The sequence below is a fragment of the Gasterosteus aculeatus genome, chromosome 14 (genome assembly GCF_964276395.1).
Source record: "Gasterosteus aculeatus chromosome 14, fGasAcu3.hap1.1, whole genome shotgun sequence".
NCBI classification, from domain to species: Eukaryota; Metazoa; Chordata; class Actinopteri; order Perciformes; family Gasterosteidae; genus Gasterosteus; species Gasterosteus aculeatus.
Genome location: NC_135702.1, coordinates 8,946,563 through 8,967,959, shown reverse-complemented (window position 1 = coordinate 8,967,959; position 21,397 = coordinate 8,946,563). Strand labels below are relative to the sequence as shown.

Here is a 21,397-nt window from a genome sequence, read left to right as displayed (position 1 = left end):
GTCTCTCACTCTTCCTTATGTTTGTCCCACGTTCAGCTGAAAATGCTTGCGTAGCCATGGCGACCAATCCCGAGGGGAAAAGTTGCCACCGAATCTCTTTCTCACTTTCAGCTAACGTCTCACACTCTTCCTTTCTCTCTCACACATGCAGGCACGCACACACACACCAGAATCACAGAACCTAACAGCAGCGGAGACGCAGTTTATGAGCCCCGCGTTGTTTCGGTTATTTCTTTCTTTTAATCATTTTATATATATATATATATATATTTTTATATACAGGTTACACACTATATGTTGCCCGCAAGAAGAAAAGGACATAACCTAAAATAACTGGTCACTCTGCAAACCGGCAGACAAGAGAAACTGTTGCTGTTTTTTTTTTGGTGTAGAATTTAAATAAACAAAAAAAAAAAAAAGAATTAGGGCAAAAAATTAGCGTTTTATTTGATGAGCCTTATTTGAGGTTCTCCTCAACTAGACTTTCCTAATTTATTAAATTATCTTTTAATTCCCGGAGGCTGGATATTAATGGAGTCCGCCTCAGGCCAGACAGACTGGTGATTTAAAATTAAATATTAAATTCAAATAAAAGGAAATACAATTTAGGGAATTAATGATAATGAATGGTTAATTATTAATGGAAAGTCCTCTTGCTGTGGCTTTTGTAAAGATTGTTTTAATATTAATATAAAACATTTTGTCATAAAGTGTGAAAAATACGGTTCAAATGAATCATTTCAGTCACAGCTCTTCAGGCTCTTCCTGCTTTTTTGTTACTTCATCCCGTCTTTCAGTACAAACCCTTTCCATCCCTTCACACGCTGTCCCCCTGCCTCCACTTCCTTCCGCTCTCCACCTTCCTCCGCTCATCTTTGTTTCCCGCTTCACTCGGCTGTGCCGTCCTTGCTTGTGGCTCTATTACTCTTATCTAAATCGGCACACATCCTGTAGTTCGCCATCTCCTTACTCCTTTTGTTTCATCCCGATTTTAATCTTCCTAATCTCTCACCCCTCCACCTCCCACACTAACGCATCACTCTCCACTTAACGCCCCGTCCTCTCCACCAACACCTTTGCCATACACCTCATGCTGTTCATGTGCTGCCTTTCCTTCCCTTGTTCTCGTCTCCCTGACCTCCCAATCCTCTCCTCTCTCTCCCTCTCTCTCTCCTCCTGTCCCTCCTTTGCTCCCCCTCGGTGTCTCCGTCTTCTCACTGAGTCGGAGAGGCAGACGTGAAGGAAGCGTGTGATGAAACGGCCGTCTCTAGCAATCTGGAATGGAAGAAGTCGCTGTTAAAACCGTGCAGATGAAGAGGGCTGGTGTACAAAATGAAGCTGCCTGATTCAGGGCACAATGTATTATGTCAGACAGAATGAGAACACAAACATGTTTAATTTATGTTCTGTTCACAAGCAACAACGCTGTATGTGTGTTTATTTGGGAATGCTATTATTTTACTACTGAGCTGTGTTTGAAAGAATATGAGGACAGACGAATAACTGCTGCATTTGGCCTGAAATCGATACTTGGCAACGCTGGTGATTTCCGACATTTTCCACTGAATGAGTAAGCGATCTGTATTCAAGAGGATTCCTCCTCGGTCCGAACCGAGAACCGAGAAGCAAGGCAGCAGTTGAAGAAAGTGACACGACGTACCCTCCAAAGTGCGTGTTCATTATCGCCCCTCGAGGTCCAGCATTTAAGGTGACGTCATTCTGAGTGCCCCCTTTGAAATTAATTTCTTAAAAATACTTCATCCTTCAATGTTATTTCGCTTTCGTAATGCACAGCGCTAATCTGCTCATCTGCCGCCACCCGCCGCACTGCTGCTTTTATTAATGAAAATGGAAGGAGAGCGATGGAGAACGGACACACAATTGCGATATTAAGTGTGTGTGTGTGTGTGTGACAGCTTGCCTCCTAGTGTGTGTTGTGAAGTAAAAGTCCATTAGGGAATTGGTCCACATCTGGACCGCCCTGGCTGTGCCCACGCACTCGCTAATGTGACATACGTTCCAGAATAACAACGTTCCGTGCAGACTCAAGTCTCTCCAAATAATTCAGGAGACCCGTTGTGATTTTGTGTGACCGATTCTTTTGCTCTAACCTTGCCTCAGCCTTCAAACTCATTTTGAGCATTTCAAGATTATTTTCAATACAGTTGAACCAAACATGAGAGTTAAGATTTTTGAATACAATTGATTATACACATGCTTTTGATTTTTCTTTCTTTCTATAGCTCAGCTCTCTTTTTTTGTATCCAAATGTAACCCATTTGGTGTGTGTTTGTAGGACTGCGTTATGCTATTTATTCAATTGTTTATTTTGTATATTAATTCAATATTAAGAAATAAAAGGATGCAGCAAATAGGCACACTCTTTTATGGCATGAAGTGTTTATAACCACTTACATATTCACTAACCTGCTCGGACAAACACACAGACACAAAGGATTTGGAGTGTTACAGCTTTGTGTGTTGGCAAACATGAGCTTAGCAATGAAGAGCCTTTCAAGCAGGATTAAGCTGCAAAGTGTCAATGGAACCGACAACTAGGCCAAAGAGCACCAGGACATCACTTACGCTGCAGCCCTCCGTGTGTGTGTGTGTGTGTGTGTGTGTGTGTGTGTGTGTGTGTGTGTGTGTGTGTGTGTGTGTGTGTGGTTGTATGTATGTAAGTGCGGTGGATTTATGGTATAAAGGAAACTCACACACACTATGGACACCAACTATGGACTGTGGAGCCCTTGCAGCACCATCTGTTCTTGCTGAAATCAGCACAGCAGGAACCTGCAAACACACACACACACACACACACACGTGTCTTAGTTAAAAGGAAGGTAACCCATGGAGATGACAGGTGTGTCTGAGATAATGCCGAGTTAAATCTAAGATGCTGTGGATGAACACGTGTATTACTATGCAGGTATGTACGAGTCAGTCAGCAGGAACCACACACACACACACACATCCTGCTTCTCTGCATTTTAATAATGGACCGAGGGGAGCTGCACGCCTCTGTCAGTGTTGCCTTTTTCCCTTCCTGAAGCAACATCAGCGTTTCCTCTGCTTTCTGCCATCTCATCAGTACTCCTTGCTCTGACCTCCCCTGACCTCCACGTGTACTTGAACATATTGAACTCTGAAACATTCCCTGGGGGGCGGGGTTTCTGTAACTGTTACAGTTCAGACTTAAATGTGATGATAACAGGGAAGACTACGTGGCCGAAAAGGAGCTCATCAGCAGTAACGGAATTCCTTAACCGGGTTCAACAAATGTTTGGCCCTGCTGATGGTATTGATTAGGATGCCAGTTGTAATGCATGAACCAGAGCCTGGTCATTCATCCTCATTTCAGCTTAAGGGCCACGTTGCCCTCTGTATGTTAGGTGTAGCTTACAGTGGGTTTGGTTTCTTAATGTGGGCAATATTGATCCATTTATTTTATTTTTTTATTGTCACACCTGTTGATTAATCTGTTTGCCAAGTGCTCAGCAATTGCAATCTAGGAATGAACGTAGAAAACCAAAAGCAAATACATAAATCTATAAGGAAGGAGCCAATTAGAGAAAGGAGAGAGAAACTAAGCCACAAAGATAAATTGCAAAAGCAGCCACATGCAGCACACAGCCGAGACCACATCCCTGATGTCCTTTGTTCTAATATCCCTAAAGCACGTGTCCTACCTGCTGCATAGCTCTGCATTAATGAGACGTATTGCAGACGGTATCCACAGCAGGTCACTTCCTCCAGAGCACGCCTCGCCTTTGTGGGGTTTATGTTAAAGACAAACCCCCTAAACGAGCATACCTTTTTAAATGGCCGTTAGTACGTAATGGCCACGTACCGGTGATAATGACAGAATTTGTTTTGTTTTTTTTGGTCACTTTGATTTCCAACCGTTATCCAGGGTGAGCTCCCCATCGCACCTTCAGGATCTCCGAACTCAACAACTCAATAAGAGATGCTAACCCGCACACTATTAACAGCCATGAAATTCTTAAACGCTAATATTTTTTTTTTGCCTGGCTTCCTCCGCTAAGTGAGCCAGCAAAGCCTCACAATGAGAAAAGGCCACCTTCCACTTGGCTTATCTGGGCCTGTCCCTCAACTCTCGATGGCGTACAGCCTCTTGCTTTGGCTGCAGGGCGAGCTTACTGCAGCCTCCTCAGTGGTGCCATTGGACTCGCCCTCCAGATATGGACAAATGGTCTCCACATACTGCACACTAAGTGGAACGCAAACTAGAGTGCTCAGAGTGTCCAACCAATGCCTCCGGCCCTAAAACAATAAATCTTACACCGACAAATCCCTCTCTCACTTTTTCTCTCGCTCTCTCTCTGTCCCTTCCTCAGTCGCGCTTACGTTTGAATTGTGTTATCAAGTTATTGTTTCCACTTTCAGACCCTTGATATTTGTATTGTCTTCGTCTTTCTTCTCCTCGTGACTTCTTAACTTTATCATTGTCGTTTACAATGGAAAGCATAAGCCTTCACAACCCAAGGTGACATTGAATAACCGGACTTAATGGTGTCGCATTGTGAATGAGTAATGTTCTATGTGCGTTTGGCTAAATGTCCCCATTTAGTTTTGTTGGCATATTAGTGAGGCTTGTTATAGTTGCTAGTGACAATATGCAATAATGAAATTATGAAATCCTGCCACTCGCTGCTGCCTTTGTGCAAAGTTACCATGACTCTTTTCTGTCTGCATAACTACGGGCCATTCCACTCTGGTGGCAACAAAAGAAAACCCTGAGCCCTGCTTTCTTCAGCACAGATTCAAACTATTTCAGCTTCTATTTCAGGCACCCGGTTTGCAGTCGAGCCGTCTGTTTCTGCCACACTTCAAGCCTTTTAACTGCTCGGTTGGCAGCACAGAAAAGATCAGAAGAAAGCGTCAAATGATGAAAAAAGCGTTGATGTTGCAAAGTTGACGGAAAGATGAATAGTAAAGATTGTGCGGGAAGCAGACATGGAAATAAAATACATGCGTGTGTGTAGAATTGTATTATTTCTACATATTTTCATGAAAACCAGAGACTGCATTCTTCTCAACCGTCTCCTTTTAACACGTTGGAGCTTTTCTCCAATATCTACGCAGTAAAAAGAACTAGTGAAATTCTTTCTACCTCGATCCCTGTTCCTACCTCTGCCCGTCTCAGCATGCCTCTCTCTCTTTCCGTAAGGTCGATATTTCTGACCGCTTGTCTCACCACCTGCCTGAATCCGTCCCCGACCTGCTTCCTCACCCCGGTAACGGGGACAACAGGCGTCCTAGTCATCCGGATGCTGTGTCTTCACAGCAGAGATGGTTAGAGAGAGCTGGAAGGGAGCGTGATTCTGCATCCATATTCTTGGTTTTGTGTCGCCGTGTGTGTGTGTGTGTGCACATGCACGTGCATGTTTGTCCAACGCTAAACCACACACCTTTTGCAGATGTTTTTCCAGATGCCATTTTAAAATGGCACCAACAACCCCGGAGCCTGCCACAAGTACGAATATAACACAGAGGCTGCTCACACTCTCGGTCTTTCATGGGTGTGATGAATATTTAAAAATGACTAGAAATAGCAGCGACGAGAAAAGCATTCTTGAGAGCAAAAATACCCTACCGCAGAATTAAAAAAAAAAGAAAAATCAACATTTGAGCTTCAAAATACCTTCAGAAGAAGTTAACGGGTAAAAACGTCGGACTGGCTTCATAGGGCTGCTTCATTGGAGGCCATGACAGCTGAACAAGAGCTGGAACTAACACACGGCGCTTCAAGTTCGAACCAAAGCCTATCGCCTAATTGCGATTATGTTTTTGTGCATGTTACTTTTTGGTATTGTCCATCCATCCGGTTGTATGTCCTGTAGTTGTCAACTGTCAAGGCGCAATTCATGGTGTCAGTTAGACGCTTGAGTTTAGACCACAAGAGTTAAGTGTTGATAAGTTACATTTAAGTAACTCGATGCGTGCGTTGATTGATTTGGGAAGCTGATTAAGACGCGTGATTCAATGGCAAGTTTGCGCATAATTTAATTGTTTGTCATTCATCAAGCAAACATGCAAAGGAATGCTCGAATGCATGGTGACGTGAATAAAAAACTCTTCCGACGTTCATCAGTGAACATCCGTCTGCCGCGTTTCCACGTAGTGAGAGCTGATTATCTAATTACAATAAGAAGCAGATAAACCAAACTCTAAAAGGCAATGCTTTGTGAAGTAAGCTCTTCCAACGCTAATTAGCGCACCAAGTGGCTTTTGTCAGTTCTCCGTCTCCCTTCCCTTCGTCTCTTCCAGTGCTAATCTCATTTGATGGTTATCAGAAGGAAAATGTGTAAATTGTTGCTCAGAGCAATTGCATGCAATCACTTTCCTGGTTTATTATCCTCTGGCTAAATCCCTCCATCCCTGCAGGGAAAAAGGGGAATTTTCTTACCAGCATTTGGTGCTGGACACACTGTTCTGTGTGTGTCTTTGTCTTTCCTTATGCATAAACCTTGAGCAGAAATCTATTCAATAACGCTGAAGCCAAACGGAGGGTACGGCGTCTGCAAATGCTAATGTGCCCGAGCCACCGGCAGCGTTAATGAGGCAGGGTCTCTGCCAGCCCCCCACCCCCCTCCCACTCCTCCTCAAGAGAAAAAAACCTGATCATCGGTCATTAACGTCCCACCAGAGGAGTGTAAGGGAGAAGCACAACAATGAGGGGTGAATCCTGGTGACAGGCTTACAGAGATGGGGGGGCGGGGGATGTCATAATTGGTCAACTTCCGCCCAAGGAAAACAAAATAGAAAAAACCGCAATAGGATTCATGAAACAAACAGTGAGCCCTGCATGTGAAAACATGCCCTCCGTCGCCCCCACCACCTTCCCCCCCGCCCTCCGTCAGGCAACGTGCTGCTGTAGAGTTGAAGAGCCAGGGGTTCATTTGAAAGTTTGGACAACGTGAGCATTCTATTTGCGCTCCATAATATTGTTTTTGTAGCGGTGTATTTTCCATTCGTGTACACATGATTTTAATTAAAGAATAAAAAACGAGCAGGAAGGTGCCATGAGAGAGAGAAGCAAAGGAAGGGAATTGGTGGTGTTGTTTATCGCGGAATTGTTCTCGTAATGAGAATTGAAATGGTGCGGCTGGCACGTTGTTGTTATGCTTCTTGGCAGGGTGCTCGTGTTTGTGTGCGTGCGCCATAATAATGCGCATACAATCCTAAGTGGCCCGGCCAAGCTGGAAAAGGGGAGCTTATACCCCCCTCAGGCGCAGAGTGCTGCCTGTAAGGTAACCGGCAAAACCCAAGTGCCAGGGCGGCAGGCCGGTGGCTTTTGAGATGGAGACCTGCAGAGCGAACAAGGAGCAGTCTCTCTGGCGGAGTCTGTTTCCTCCCGAAGGGCCGGCTCAATATCTGCCATTCATTGTTGCCGATCCGATTCCCCTCTCTTCCCTTACACCACTTTATATCCTCTTTTAATATAGTTTGGCTCTTTGCCTCCTTCGCCCGCTTAACCACGAGTTCCTGTTCACGCGCACATTTCCAATTCACCTCCATCTTTCACTGACCTTTCTTTAACTACCCCGTGCACCTCCACCCGTCTCCTCTCCGGCTCTCGTTCCCTCTGGATTCCACCGAGCTTTCACCGAGCGGCTGCAGCTTCAACACGATTTGATCCTAATTCCTCAGAGATGGTGGTTTCAGCGGCTGAAACTGAAATGCAGGGTTACGACAAATGTTCTTTTTTGGAGGATACGTCTGAGATTACACGATTAGACCATGATTTGAAAATGTGTTGGGTCCTACTTTTGTATAATTGGTTAAAGTTTAAACAATTAATCGTGAAAATCTGACCAATATTTGCTCGTTTGAGCTTCTCTAAAATGAGGGTTGTATTTAATTATATATTTAATATCGTTGGGTTTTGGACTTTTGCCTGGACAAGAAGTTCAAATGAAGCTTTTAAAGCCTCTTAAGACTTAACTTAAGTTCTGCGTCTTTGCTCCTCGTGTATTCATTGACAAAACAAAATCGTCAGCGGATGAAATCATAATGATTATGTCCACCATGCTGCATTGCTGTCATGTTCTTATTTTAATATCCCATTACAGCTCAATTATTCAACAATAAATTATCTTTTTTTTTGCGTGTGTGTTTTTGAAAAATGTCACCAACCTTTTTCCTCACTTGCTTGAATCGGCCACCGACGGATCCGCGAGACCTTCTGGGGACTCCGCTCACATGTGCAGCTCCAAAAATGTCATTGCTCTGGTTCGAGTTTGACCAGATGTGCCTGCGTACCGTCAGCGGTGGTGGTGTTGACATTTCATGTTGTGAATAGAAACGTTGTGTATCTGTTCAGCTCTGCTCGCTCCGCGCTGATTAAAGTGCCCCGTGTTTTCGTAGCAACACCAGATGTTTAGGTTACTGTACGAAGCCCCCGCGATGAGCTGAAGGTAGAAGTCACAAGGAGCTTCATATTAGTTCTAAAAGATTGAGCCGAGTCACAAAAGCAGGAGTGGAAAAACAATGAAGAAGATTTGGTGTACTGGTATTGAATAATTTAATGAGCCTTATTCTGTTTACAGTATTGTTTTATTGTCACCTTTTGTACTGAAAGGAATAGAAGCCAGGAAGGGACGAGGGTGAAACCCTAAGTGTCACAAATATTATTGGAGGCAGCGCTCCGGAGAAAAACAATGAGTGGTTTAGACGTAGAGTGTCAACTTGTGTGTTTGTGTGTGCGTTAATGGAGGAGAATTAGGCGTCAGTGTGTAACCCAGTGTACAGAAACAAGAACACGTTTGTATTACATCCCCCTCCCCCAGACCCCTGCAAGCTCATGAAAAATGAATGAATGAATGAGTGTGTGTGCGTGCGTCCCTGCGTACGTGAGTGTGTGCGTCCGTCCACATGTCTCTCCCCACATGGGTTGATCAACCATTCTGTCAGATCTTCTACTCAAGGCCGGGGACTGTGACCCTGCTTGCAGCCCGTGTGGGAGTCAACTGGCGCGCCACTCGCCCTCATGTCGCTGTTGTTGATGCAGGTTCAAACTTTCATCCTTTCTCTCCGTGTCTGTTTCTTCTTCTTTTTAGAAGCAGTGCCGGTCGTAGAGTGGTGGGCTGAGGAGCAGAGGAGCACATGAGGAACGTAAACGGCGCGACAGCAACCTCCTGACCGGCGACCTTGCTTCTGCACCCACCCTCCCTCCCCCCCCCCTCACCTCCCCCACCCGGGCCTCCCCCCCCCCATTGCGAGCACAGCAACTCCAGAAGCGGGGTGTCAGAAGGAAGGAAACGTGTCACCACTCCTCCTGCAGCCATGGTAATACGCTGCCTGTCTCCAGGTTCTGGTGTGTGTGTGTGTGTGTCTGTGTGGGGGGGTTGTTTGCTTGGCCGCTGTAGGGAGTAAGGAAACACTCTGGAGACTGGAGGGGGTAAGAGCTGCAGCCTGATAAGAGATTGTGTAGATTTGTATACGGGATGCATGCTGACATCAGTGAAAGAGGAGAAGAGTAAAGGAGAGGAGGAGACGGAGATGAAAAACGGTGAGAGGAAACTGAAGAGGACAGTGGTGTTAAGAACAAGCAAAAAACAACAACAATCAGTCTAATTACTTTTGCCCGCTTGTCGGTTTTTAAGATGCTTTTTCTGGTGATTTTGATTGCGATGGCAAAGACTATCTTTTCCGCCATAAGCGTACATTCGCATTGTTGAGTAATCATGCAAGGAACAAATGTGTCAAACCGGTTAAATAAGAAAATATGAAAGTTAGGCTTGTTCCTTGGCACCAGAGACGTGTTACTGGCGGAAGAAAGATGCAGAAAAAGAGCCAGCGTGTTGTTAAGGACGAGGGGAGGAGGTATGAAAAGATCAAAGACGAAACGACAGGGGGAGGGGGGCAGATGAGACCGTAAAAAACGTAAATGATGGACAGAACCATGACAGTTGAAAAGCGCACAGGATATGAGAAGCATAAAGAGAAGAGAAGAGTGGGGGAGAGAGGTGAGAGGAGAGAGGGAGAGAGACGAGGGATTGATTAATGCTCTTGGCCTGTGACGCCGGGAGCTTTTCCCATAGGGGGTTGGGTGGTGCAAGCAGAGCAAAAGATGAATTATTAAAAAACTAGAACAAGAGGTGCAAGGAGGAAAAAATGAGCCGAAAAAGGAGAGCGTGTGAGATGGTGGTTGGCAGGGGAAGAATGGAGGGGGGAGAAAAAGGGGAGAAAATGAATGATTGAGAAGGAACAAGATGTTGCTGATGTTGCTGAGGTTGGACACTGCAGAAGAGGGCACATGGTGGAGCTCATAAATAACCAAGGGTAATGAGATTAGTGTGTCTGTGTGTGTGTGTGTGTGTGTGTGTGTGTTGGCAGCTTGCAAACACAGTAGTGTGATTTAGTCTTGAGTTATGGTGATGCAGCAAATACTGCGGGTGACCTTGGCGAGGGTGTCACCGCGCAAACCGAACGATACACCAAACAGATTCCTTATTGACGTTCCTCCTCCTCTTCTGCATTTAATGGATTTACATGCCAGTGCTTTGCTGCTTCTTCATTCCCTCCACACACACACACACACACACACACACACATACATTTTGGCTTCCTTATTTGGTAACAGTCTGCCACGTTGTATAGCTCCGGACTTGTGCGCACCATCGTTAGTGCACCGCTCCGCGTCTGGAGGTGGATGTTGCCAAGCGGAAAAGTTTTACCAATTTTGTGGATTCAGTTTTGCTTCTCATATCACGTTGAATGTAAAATGTCTTTGATGCACAACTGCTATAAGACATAACCAAAACAGAGAAAACTATTTCATTGTGTTCCAGTGTTGCCGGCCTGTAGACATGGCCGCCGCACACATTACTGTAATAACATGCCTAGAAACACAGTACGGTCAGCTCATTCGCTTTTAGGGCTCCGCTCATTATATTTTATACGCAGACCATAAACCTTAAAAATCCTGCCGACACATTGAAGGGGGGCAAAGGGCGACGAACAGAAACTCTCTCCTTTAGTTCTTGGTGGGCCGCGTCCTGTAGTTTTGGCTAGCTGCTTAATAAGAGCGATTGATGACGGCACATTTCCATTGGATGTCGTCCGCGGGGAAACATGACGGGCTGCGTATTTTGCGTATCTCCCTGTATCCTTTTTTTTAATCAAAGAACCGGTTTATTTTGTTGTTTATTCATATATATGTTTACGTGTGTTTACCCTCCTGAAGCAACCAAACACACGTGATAATTTGGATGACGGAGCGAGAGACAGACCCCCAATAAAACAGGACAGCGGAGTCTGTCAACGCCGGCAAAGTGCAGATTAATCACGGGATGAATCTTTAATGTAATCTCCCCTGCTGGATGTTGCAGTTTTATTTGTGCTTATTCCATCATTCTGTGCCTGTTCAGTGAGTTTTTTGGGGGGAGATTTTCACCTTTTTTGTGTGACATTTTGCCTGCAAAAGTTTTGCGTGGTATTCATGAGTGGGGATCGGTGTATTTTTACAATGAGGATGTGTCAGCTTCAGTGCAACCGGCTAAAAATATACAAATCCAGGTGTCTTTATCTCCCTGCATCTCCTTTCTGTCGAGCTCTACTTTCAGAGGCTTTCTCTCTCCTCCTCTCCTCTCCTTCATCTCTGTCTCTCTTCACAACCACCCGGTGGTGTGTGTTGTCTTCCAAGCATTCGGTAGGAACTTTAGGCACATAACTTTAAACATAGAAGCACACTAACGTCGCAGGTGCACGGCCTTCGCGCACACTCATAACGCCCAAAGAGGATAGAGGACTGAGGGGGAAAAAAATTGTATGAAATCCCATCACAGGTGCTTTTGTTCCAGAGAGTAAGTCTTTGGCATTGGGTCAGGTACATTTTAGCAGATGGTGACATAGAGAGAGGGAGAATGACACAGGATCCACCTGCAGCCACGTAGAGGAGGATCGTGGGATTCGGCTGCTTCTAGATGACGTCCTTGCTGCTGCTCGTTTGCTTGTCTGACCGCAACACCTCCAGGTGAAATGCTTCCATTTCAGGCCGCATAGCACATCGTGAGGGTCGGGGGTGGTGGACGTAGTCGCGTGTGGGTAATATATTGCTTTTTGGCCATTCATCATTTTTCTTTTTAAGTGACAAACATTAGATTTCTTCATTTCTTTTTTGGCAACACGTGTTCAGGACTGGTATTTAGTGCGCAGCGGCTTGTAAATGCTGTGTAACGCGGTTATGCATCCTGGGCCTGCCAGTGTCGGCCCCGCTGGACCATGAAATGGAGTGTAATTGGTGAGTGTGTGTGTGGTCTGGGAGCACTATGCAGCGACGGCATTCGAGTGTGCGCAGTGCATGATGGGCGCCGGTGGCTTACAGACATATGGGATTTAACAGTAGTATGCATATGTTTCTGCTTCTGGTTCCTAGAAGGGAAGAATCGTAAGCAACAGATTCCCTTGAGGACATTTTACAGATTCTATATTATTCATATTTGGCCCTTTACAAGGGGGTCGGTTTCTGAGCTTTTAGAGAAAGAATTTGCTTTGAAGATGCACATAACGTTTCCGCTAAAACTCCAAATACATAAAATCTAAAAAGGTAAATTGTTGTTGAAAGCCGACTAATTTGTGGAGATGGGAGAATTAATTTTACCTGAACTGCATTTTTGGCTTTCCAAGGATAAGCTCCAGGTCAACGTGCTGAAGCTGCACCGTTTTATTTTAGTTGGTTAGTGACACCGGGGGTTGTTACAGGCATCTGGAAAGAGATCCGTGATTGATTCCCACCGTAATCGCACGCCCGCGCATCGCTCACTTGGACAGGGGGACATATTGTGTGATTGACCTCTGGGTTATGTGGCGGTCGAGATGGATTCAAGGACAACCACGGTGTTTCCTTTAGCCGACTGAGCGTGGGTCTTTTAATCGGGTTGTGCAGATGCCCTGATGGCCGTTTCTCTGAGCGCCACACTGTGTTTCAGACGTATTGTGTTTTTTGGTTTGGTTTAATTTTGGCTGAACGTTTTTGGCAGTCAACCATGACATCACTCCAAAACCAGCGAGAAACCCTGAAACCCTGCACCCAGTAACACCACGGTTATCGTTTCACTTGTCTAAATGTCTGCCACGTTATCTGGACACACGCTGGCCTCGGGGGTCGATTCCTGTCAGTGAGTCCTCCTTTACTGCTGTGATTTACGTGGTGATCAGAGCGCCTCGGCGAGAACTCCCCCACGCTAGAGTAATACCGAGACATGCACAAACACACACACACACACACAGATACATCGACGCTCTGTTCCTAATGTGGTTTATGGCTGCAGATGCTCACATTAGCAACGGCTCATAAAACCTGCGACTGCCGGTGTGTTAAACACTGCTCTAATACGCACACAAGTGTAGAGATGCACATTTAGCCGCACTTCTTTCATCCTGATGCCTGCGGGATCCCTGTGAAGGATGAATGCTGCCTCATTCCAACTCACACGGAACATTTTTAAAGTATTGATTGTAGCAAAATGAAGACCGGCACAGATAACGTTACGCCACGTTCTGCCCTTGTATCAAAATTCCCCTCGATGTCACTGTGGCAAAAATTCACCATCGCCGGTTGAGTCCAGAACAAAGAGTCCAGAGTGCCACGTTTAACGTGCACGCTGGGCTACACAAGCTGTGAGGCTGCGGTTATTGTACAGTGGTTGTCCTCCGTTCTGTTAATAGCTTTATCCAACTCAATCTGGAGAAAGAGAATGTCAATGTCACCAGTTCAATTAGGAATCGGATGAAAAGCGCGTGTGTGTGGGTGTGCACAAGTGTGCACAGTTGGTCCTTGGATTACAATCAGATGGATAGTAGCGCTCATGCTACACGATCCATGCTACAACAAAAAAGCTCCGTGTGTGTGTGTGTGTGTGTGTGTGTGTGTGTGTGTGTGTGTGTGTGTGTGTGAGTCAATTAGCATGCCTGGCGTGCGGTTCTCTCTGAGTAGATCTGAGCAGTGAATAAAGGGAAATGTGGCTCTTGCGGATAAGCAGCTTGTTGAGAGCAGCCTACTTGTGTTAAATTGGGTTACGTACCTCTGGCGCTCCGGCACAGCGCAACAACCTCTAATGATTCAAGATGAACCGCACCCTTCAGATGTATATAACCAAATTGACCTAAATCATTTGCAATCTTAATTGTTTCCTTTACATATGACGTCTCTGAGAGAGGAAAATAGAGAAAGGAGGTATGAAGGTGTTGAACTATTGTGGTAACAACAAGTTACAAAGAAACTGAAATTTGGGAATTTAATAAGAAATGATGTGTTGTAACAACAAATCTATGTGTGTATATACTCTGTATTCCTCATCAGTTGTATTATTTGCGTGTGGTAATTATGCAGTTTCCCCAGATTATTTGCATTACGTCTTTTGCTGCAAATATTACACTTTAATAACTGTTTAAAATGCAATGTAATTATGCTATATTAAGGGTTATTCCATTAGCATTTCTCTACATGGCCACTTAAGTTCAGTTCTGCTTTAATTATTAGTTTATAGTTAATGCTCATATGATTACATAGACCTGAAATCCTGTGACACGTTGAAAGTAAACACAGCTGATATATCATTTACATGTGTTCATATAAATGAACAAGGACCCACCTGGGTGGTAATAATAATTGCAGAGTGCAAATCCCAAAAGCCGGAGCTGCACCTGCTGCTCTTTACTTTTTCCATTCGTCTGTGAACTCAGCTTCCCCCTCATCAACAATTTCATCATCTCCCACATCCCTCCTCAGCCGTCGTTCCTTCTCCTCCTCCGTGGTTCACGTGGAAGGTCTTGTCCTTTGCTCTCCTTTGTGTCACCCCCCATCTGTCGCCTCCCACCTGATCTCCTTCCAGTGCCTCCCTCCATATAACTCCCAGACCGTGGGAAGGAGAAAATGAGAAAGACCAAAGGCGGCTGACATAAATTCCCGAGGCCAGAATGTCTGAGGGACTCGTGTGGCCCGGTGGAGAGGACACGCGGGTGGCGGTCGGATGAGTTTCTGATAGCTGTGTGAGCACGTTTGTCAGGGTCAGGGCCTTAAATGGAAGCTGTCACAGAGTTGAAATTGATTACTTTCCCATAAAAAAAAAAGTCCAGTCTGCATGGAAACAGCACCCACAAAATCTATTTTTATTCATGCTTGGTGGGACAGTAAGTGTGGATTAGTTTGTTGTTGGGCATTTGTGTGTGTGTGTGTGTGTGAGAAAGCATTCAGGTCCAAGTGGAAACCAAAACCTGATTGATTAAAGCTCAATCCGTTGTTGAAAACACTGTTCTGTGTCCGTGTCTGCATTTTGGGTTTGTCCCGTCGTAATGTACTAGAATTGATAACCAACACCTCATTCGTCGCTTCTTTTCAGAGGTCCTTCCGTTCCTTCAGTAACGACGACCGCCACGTCATGGCTAAACACTCCACCATCTACCCCTCCTCTCACGAGCTGGAAGCCGTTCAGACGCTGGTGTCCACCGTCGAGTGCGCCCTCAAACACGTCTCTGATTGGCTGGATCAGAGCAGCAGCAACGCCCAAAGCCAGGCCGACGGCCAACCAGCAGACAGCAAGGAGGCGGACGAAATTGGCAACGAGCCCGGCAATGAAACGGAGGATTGCGCTGACAGCTACAGGTGGGGGCAGTGGAAAAACTGTTAACTCAATGATGTATTTTATGATAAATGGATCGGTTATTCCTCTTAAGGAATAGGTCAACCTCTTGGCAAATGTGCTCATTGAAGTCTTAAGATGAACAGCAGAGGAACATGCAGCTGCAGGAAGTGTGAGGAGCTTAAAACCTCGTGATGAACTTTGGACACAATCTTTGTGAATCGTTTTATTGAGTGTTTGTTCTCTTTTATGTCTCCAGTTGCCTCGTCGGATCTTATTTTGCAATCTCAACGGGAGCCGTGTATTGTAATCTGTTTATCAAGATAGGGATATTTAGTGGTATCATGTCTGATTAAAGGTGTCTGAAACGTTTCTATAAACACATTTGTTTTAAATGTATACACCATCGAGTTATTTTTCGTTGGGATTTTTGTATTATTTGGTTCCCTGTGCGAGCAAACACAGACGCGTGCGTCCTCCTCGTTAAAAACCACAAGAGATAGGAATCTGTCGTCTGCTTTTCTTTTAACAACAGAGAGCCCAGCAGCGGCGCCGCGCTGTGCGGAGTGATGAGGATCGGCCTCGTGGCCAAAGGCCTCCTGATCAAAGGCGACATGGACCTGGAGCTGGTGCTGCTGTGCAAAGACAAACCCACACAGACGCTGCTGGACACTGTCTGTCACAATTTGCCCACACAGATAGAGGTTAGAAACGCACACACAAGCATGCATACGGGCGCATACTCCTGCTGTTAAAGTCTCTCTTGTTTTTCTCACACGCACTCGCTGACCTGCTGCTGACCTGCACGCACACGCTGCCTCAGCCTGGCATCAAACCTTCAATCGTTGTCATCCAAATATATTCCAAAAAGCTCTATTTGTCCTCTCTTACGTCAGAAATTAAGCTTTTTGGATACGCTTCCACATTTTATTGATCTGCGTCTGCTTGGATTTGGCAACTCTCACTGCTGTGTGTGTGTGTGTGTGTGTGTGTGTGTGTGTGTGTGTGTGTGTGTGTGTGTGTGTGTGTGTGTGTGTGTGTGTGTGTGTGTGTGTGTGTGTGTGTGTGTGTGTGTGTGTGTGTGTTCATAACAGTTCACGTGTAAGTGCACAGAGAAGCTTTGTCTTTAAATGTGAAACTGAGAGGAGTTTTAATACGCGTGTGTGATTCATGCTCTGGTCACTGCCTCTGTGTTTGGTTTGCTCATTAACAAGTCATGATAAACAAATGCTAAATACACTGACCCCCACAATACACAACAAATGCACAAAGAATGCATATTGTCGTCGTTCTTTCCTGCTGAGACTGAACTAATTTATTGAATATTTATAGTCTGTCAGGACAGTTTATGGTTTTGTGGGTCTTTTTTGCCGAGCTAAAGTGTTCGGGTCGTTGTGTGATCATTTTTCTTTAGTGGGCGAGACTGCAGGTCTTTTTGTCGTTATTGTTATCGCCTCCATTCTTGTATGAAGTCACATGTGTGCTCAAAGGCATGACTGTATTTAGTATCGTGTGAGTGGCAGTATGACATGACCTCATTTTCACCGGCACAGTCGTAACCACAGGTCAGCAGTAATTAATTCCTCCAGAACGCGAGCGGAATGAAGCGTGGCGTGTGGGTAAATTCATCAAATGGAGGTGTGACACTGGAAAATGAAATAGGCAGACACACACGCTCAGGATGTGTCAGAAATATTAAGAGGGTTCACAATACACATTAATGCTTTTAGTTGAATTGCATGCATTTCACAGTTGTGATTTAGGGCCCTTTGTTCATTTGCCTGTTGTCACGAGGGAAATCAAGATGGATGTGACTTTCAAATCAGGTCTGTGCCAATTATCATGTGTGAACAATCAAGTTTGATGCTTCTCGCATTTCAAAATCCTGCTTTAAATCAAGACATCAGTCACCTCTTGGAGACCGAAATAGCCACGAGTGTCTGCAATGACTGGTTTGATATCGCTGTCGTACCAGGTCATGGTGTGGCAGCATCTCGAAGCAGCCTTTTTCATTTTTGTCTGCATGCAGTCCCGCTGTGTCCTTGTGCGCTCTGACCATCTCGTTATGTTTGTTTGACACGTGACAGAAGCTGACAGAAGAGAAATATGACGTCACGAGCTCCTCGCCCGAGGCGGCCATCTTGGTACGAACCACAACGGAGCCTAAGCTCACGCTGACGATTACCCTCACCTCGCCGACTATGAGGGAAGAAGAAGAAGAAGAAGAGGAGGAAGAGGAAGAAGAGGAGGTGGTGGAGGAGGAGGAGGAGGGGGGGGAAGAGGAGGAGTTGGCGAATGGGGAGGACAGACAGGAGGAGGAGGAACAGGAGAAAGAGGAGGAAGTGGGTGATGAAAAGGAGGAGCAGGAGAAGCCGACTGTGCGAGGTAGGAACCCTCAAGTTGCAGTTTTTCCCTACTTCTTGTTACACATCCCATCATTTCCTTTTAGAACATATTTGTGTGTATTATAATACAGTTTTATTTCCCTCTAACAAGAAGTATGACTCCACAACCTAATGATACGTGACAAGGCGGCTCCAGGCTGCAGACGAGCGCCGAAGCCCCCCCCCCCCCCTGTAGCAGGGACTGATTATAAGTGGTTGTGGGTCGGCGAGGCCAGCGGGCCGGCAAAATCAATAACGCCGCAGTAGCGAGCTGCTCATCCATCCCGTGGCCGCCGTCCAACGAGACACTCGGCTCTCAGAGAGAGATGAGGGATAGCGCGCAGGTTGGCTGTACATCACGCCACGAGCCCCCGGCAAGACGGAGCGGCGCGCTTGTGTTTTTCTCTCAAAGAGCGAGAGCACGCACGGCCCCGTTTTGCACCTGAGCGACAGAGATGCCTCTGCCTAAGCACCTCTTAAAAAAGGCGGCGTGTAATACTTTTACACGTTAACGCGTGCAATGATAGGCGCATGATAGGAGAGTGATTCAGAAAGTATTTACCTAGTCATAGGTTTTCATAGAGACCCAAGGGGGTCTTTGCGGTGTTTTATGTCACTTCCACTAGGTCTCGCACACAGTGAACCCTCTTCAGAAACCCACTGCACTCATTCATACACAGCTGCGTTTGATTCAGCTTGCCTTGCACATCAGATATCCTGACTATTAAAAGTAGCAGAATTGGTGAAATCAAGCATCATGGTGTGCTCAGCGGCATGAATCAAACGCTTACATATAGGAGCGCAGCAATGCTCTTCCTTTTACCAACCCGATGCTCCAACTAAACCCTGCCTGGATCCCTCCTGTGTTGTTTGTCTGAGACTGGGTCAAACTATTTTAGCTGTTTTTCTCTTTTTTTGTTTTTCCTTTTCAGTTCTACTTTAGGAGCGCTTGATTTTGTGTTGTCCCAGGCAGGGGGTTGATTTTGTTTTCTCTGCAAAATGTTTCTTTTGGCCTGTGAAATCAAGTGCACCCTAAGTAATCCAGATGAAAAATAAACTTCTATTTTGACTCCTGCTTGGCGCCAATTGGATCAAAATGAATGAAATCCTTCTCAAATACATAAAGGGGGAGCTTGATTTACACTGCTGGGCACAGCGAAACGAGTGGACGTGTCCCAACAATGCCCACACATTAAATCAAACACCCCTTAGGTATTTGTCTGGTGTATGTCTTTGGGGGGCTCTCCATCCCAAAAAGCTGCCTCCTCCCTCATGATCCCGGTTGCTCTCACTTGCACTGTTCGGTCGGTGGCCGGATCGATGAAAACGACTTAATCACCATTGAACAGTGTGTTTCATTTTCAACACGTGCATACGGGGAGGGGGGGCGGTGCACCCTGCATTACTTTGTGTTGAAGATTTCGACATGTGATGCAGTTAACGCATGTTGGACCGATGACAGCGTTGAAAATGAAACACCGTTCTATAGAGCGAGGCGTTTTTTCTGTTTCATTCATCACGGATCTGCGACCTGTAGAGAGTCTGCGCTTCCTACAAGGAGGGGGCACGACTTTATGGCATGAAAAGCACCTTATATGTACCAAAATATCCATGCATGTGTGCGTGTATGTGTGCCTTCACACTCCATACCAAGTGTGTCTGCACACATTCGCGCATGCACAGTTCAAACACACACACTCAGACATGACGTGTGTGTGTTTTACGTTCTCTACATTGGGTTGTTATTGTTTTGTGGCAGTGTTGGGTGCTGCTGCGCAGAGAGTGGAGGCTGAGGAGGAGGAGGAGGGGGAGGTGCTGGATAGACACAGATGTCTGTTGGCCCTGGCAGCGCTGCGACACGCCAAGTGGTTCCAGGTCGGCACCCACTCACTTCCTGTCTTCCTGCCCGATGCTTGTTGTAGCCTGACGATTCACCCGGAGGTCAAACAGCGCCGTGTAGCCAATCATCAGATCGGACTCCTCTAGAAGAGATTAAAGTATTGAAACATCAGTTTTAGTTTAGAATCATTCCGAGTTGTGTTAAAGTTGTTACGGCAACATGGCTAACAAACCAGTTTAGTTAGCAAGATTGTTTTTTAGCGTCGAGAACAAATATCACACGATATATAAATACTTTTTATAATAAATAGATGAATGTAGTAAGAATCGTAAGGCTACAAAAGCAATGATTAATCCTTGTTTTTCTTTTTGTCTATCATGTGAACCTGCCTGCTCTGTACAGTACGTCAGTGCTTCCCTTTGACCCCCCTCCCATACCTCTCCCCATCCCCCAACTCACTTACCTTACTCACAACATCGATTTTCTGTTATTTGAAAGGAATATCTTTAGTAAACCATGATTGCTGAACCAAATCTAAATGTTCAGTGACTTCAGCGCTGAGGATATTCATTCTCTGTGGGGATTTTGATCACTTGAGTACGTGGCTTTGTACATGTGAAGCAGGCCGTTTGTATGTGTTTGCACAAATACTACTCCTCCTGCTCTCAATGTGTTACCTTCCTCCCTCTTTCTGTTAAATTTCCCTTCTTGCATCCCTCCACCTCTCCTACTCCTTCCCCCCCGATCGCTCGATCTCTCTCAGGCTCGAGTGAACGGGCTCAAGTCCTGCGTTATCGTTCTCAGGATACTTAGGGACATGTGCAATAGACACCCCGTCTGGGAACCTCTCAAGGGATGGGTGAGTCTTTTGCTGCAGCTACATCTGTTTCAGTGTCAATCCCATTAAATAAAAAGATGTTTATCAGTCCCCCTTGAACTTCCTTTCATTTTTATGATGTTTGTCACAATACACTTAATCGCCCTGTGGTGACGGGAGCTTCCTATTTTTATTGAAATCTAAAGAGTTGTTCTTCAACCTCATCCATTACTGAACCGGGTGTGCTGAAGAAAACAGGCTGTCATTGATATCTGATTTTGTTAGCGAGGAAGCTAAATCATGTTTGTGAGGAAACTGCTATATATATATATATATATATTAGTGTGCGTCCATATGATTCACGCAACAGATGGAAGGTGTTCTGGTTCTTGAAGTAGTGTAGAACGTTCTGTCTTTATATCCTTCCAGCCCTTAGAGCTCATCTGCGAGAAGGCAATCGCCACCTGCAACAGACCTCTCGGGGCCGGAGAAGCCCTGCGTCGAGTCATGGAGTGCCTGGCCTCGGGAATACTGCTACCAGGTACGTGTCCACGGTGGATATGTGAATAGACGCACGCTCTGGAAATGGTGAGGAAATGGCCAGAGGAGCACGTGCGTTTCCCTGGAAATTGGCAGCGCAGGTGAGCGTAGCGAGGGAGGATGCTAGGTTTGGGTGAGAGGAGCTCTGCTCGGAGCGTTGCTGAGCGGCTACTCGCTGAGAGCTCGCCGCGTTATCAGCGACCCAGCA

General features: G+C 45.7%; 1 protein-coding gene across 12 annotated transcripts in view; it reads left to right on the top strand.

Annotated features, from left to right (window-relative positions):
• The window catches only part of strbp (spermatid perinuclear RNA binding protein), a 60,364-nt gene that overhangs the window by 23,551 nt on the left and 15,416 nt on the right, over nt 1-21,397 (top strand). For all 12 annotated transcript variants that reach the window (XM_078087890.1, XM_040198367.2, XM_040198366.2 and 9 more), the window contains 7 exons: nt 9,084-9,312; nt 15,369-15,631; nt 16,144-16,312; nt 17,696-17,993; nt 19,752-19,867; nt 20,596-20,691; nt 21,079-21,190. In XM_078087890.1, coding sequence (XP_077944016.1) covers nt 9,310-9,312; nt 15,369-15,631; nt 16,144-16,312; nt 17,696-17,993; nt 19,752-19,867; nt 20,596-20,691; nt 21,079-21,190 — 1,057 coding nt within the window. In that variant the 5' untranslated portion in view covers nt 9,084-9,309. The remainder of the gene's footprint in view (nt 1-9,083; nt 9,313-15,368; nt 15,632-16,143; nt 16,313-17,695; nt 17,994-19,751; nt 19,868-20,595; nt 20,692-21,078; nt 21,191-21,397) is intronic.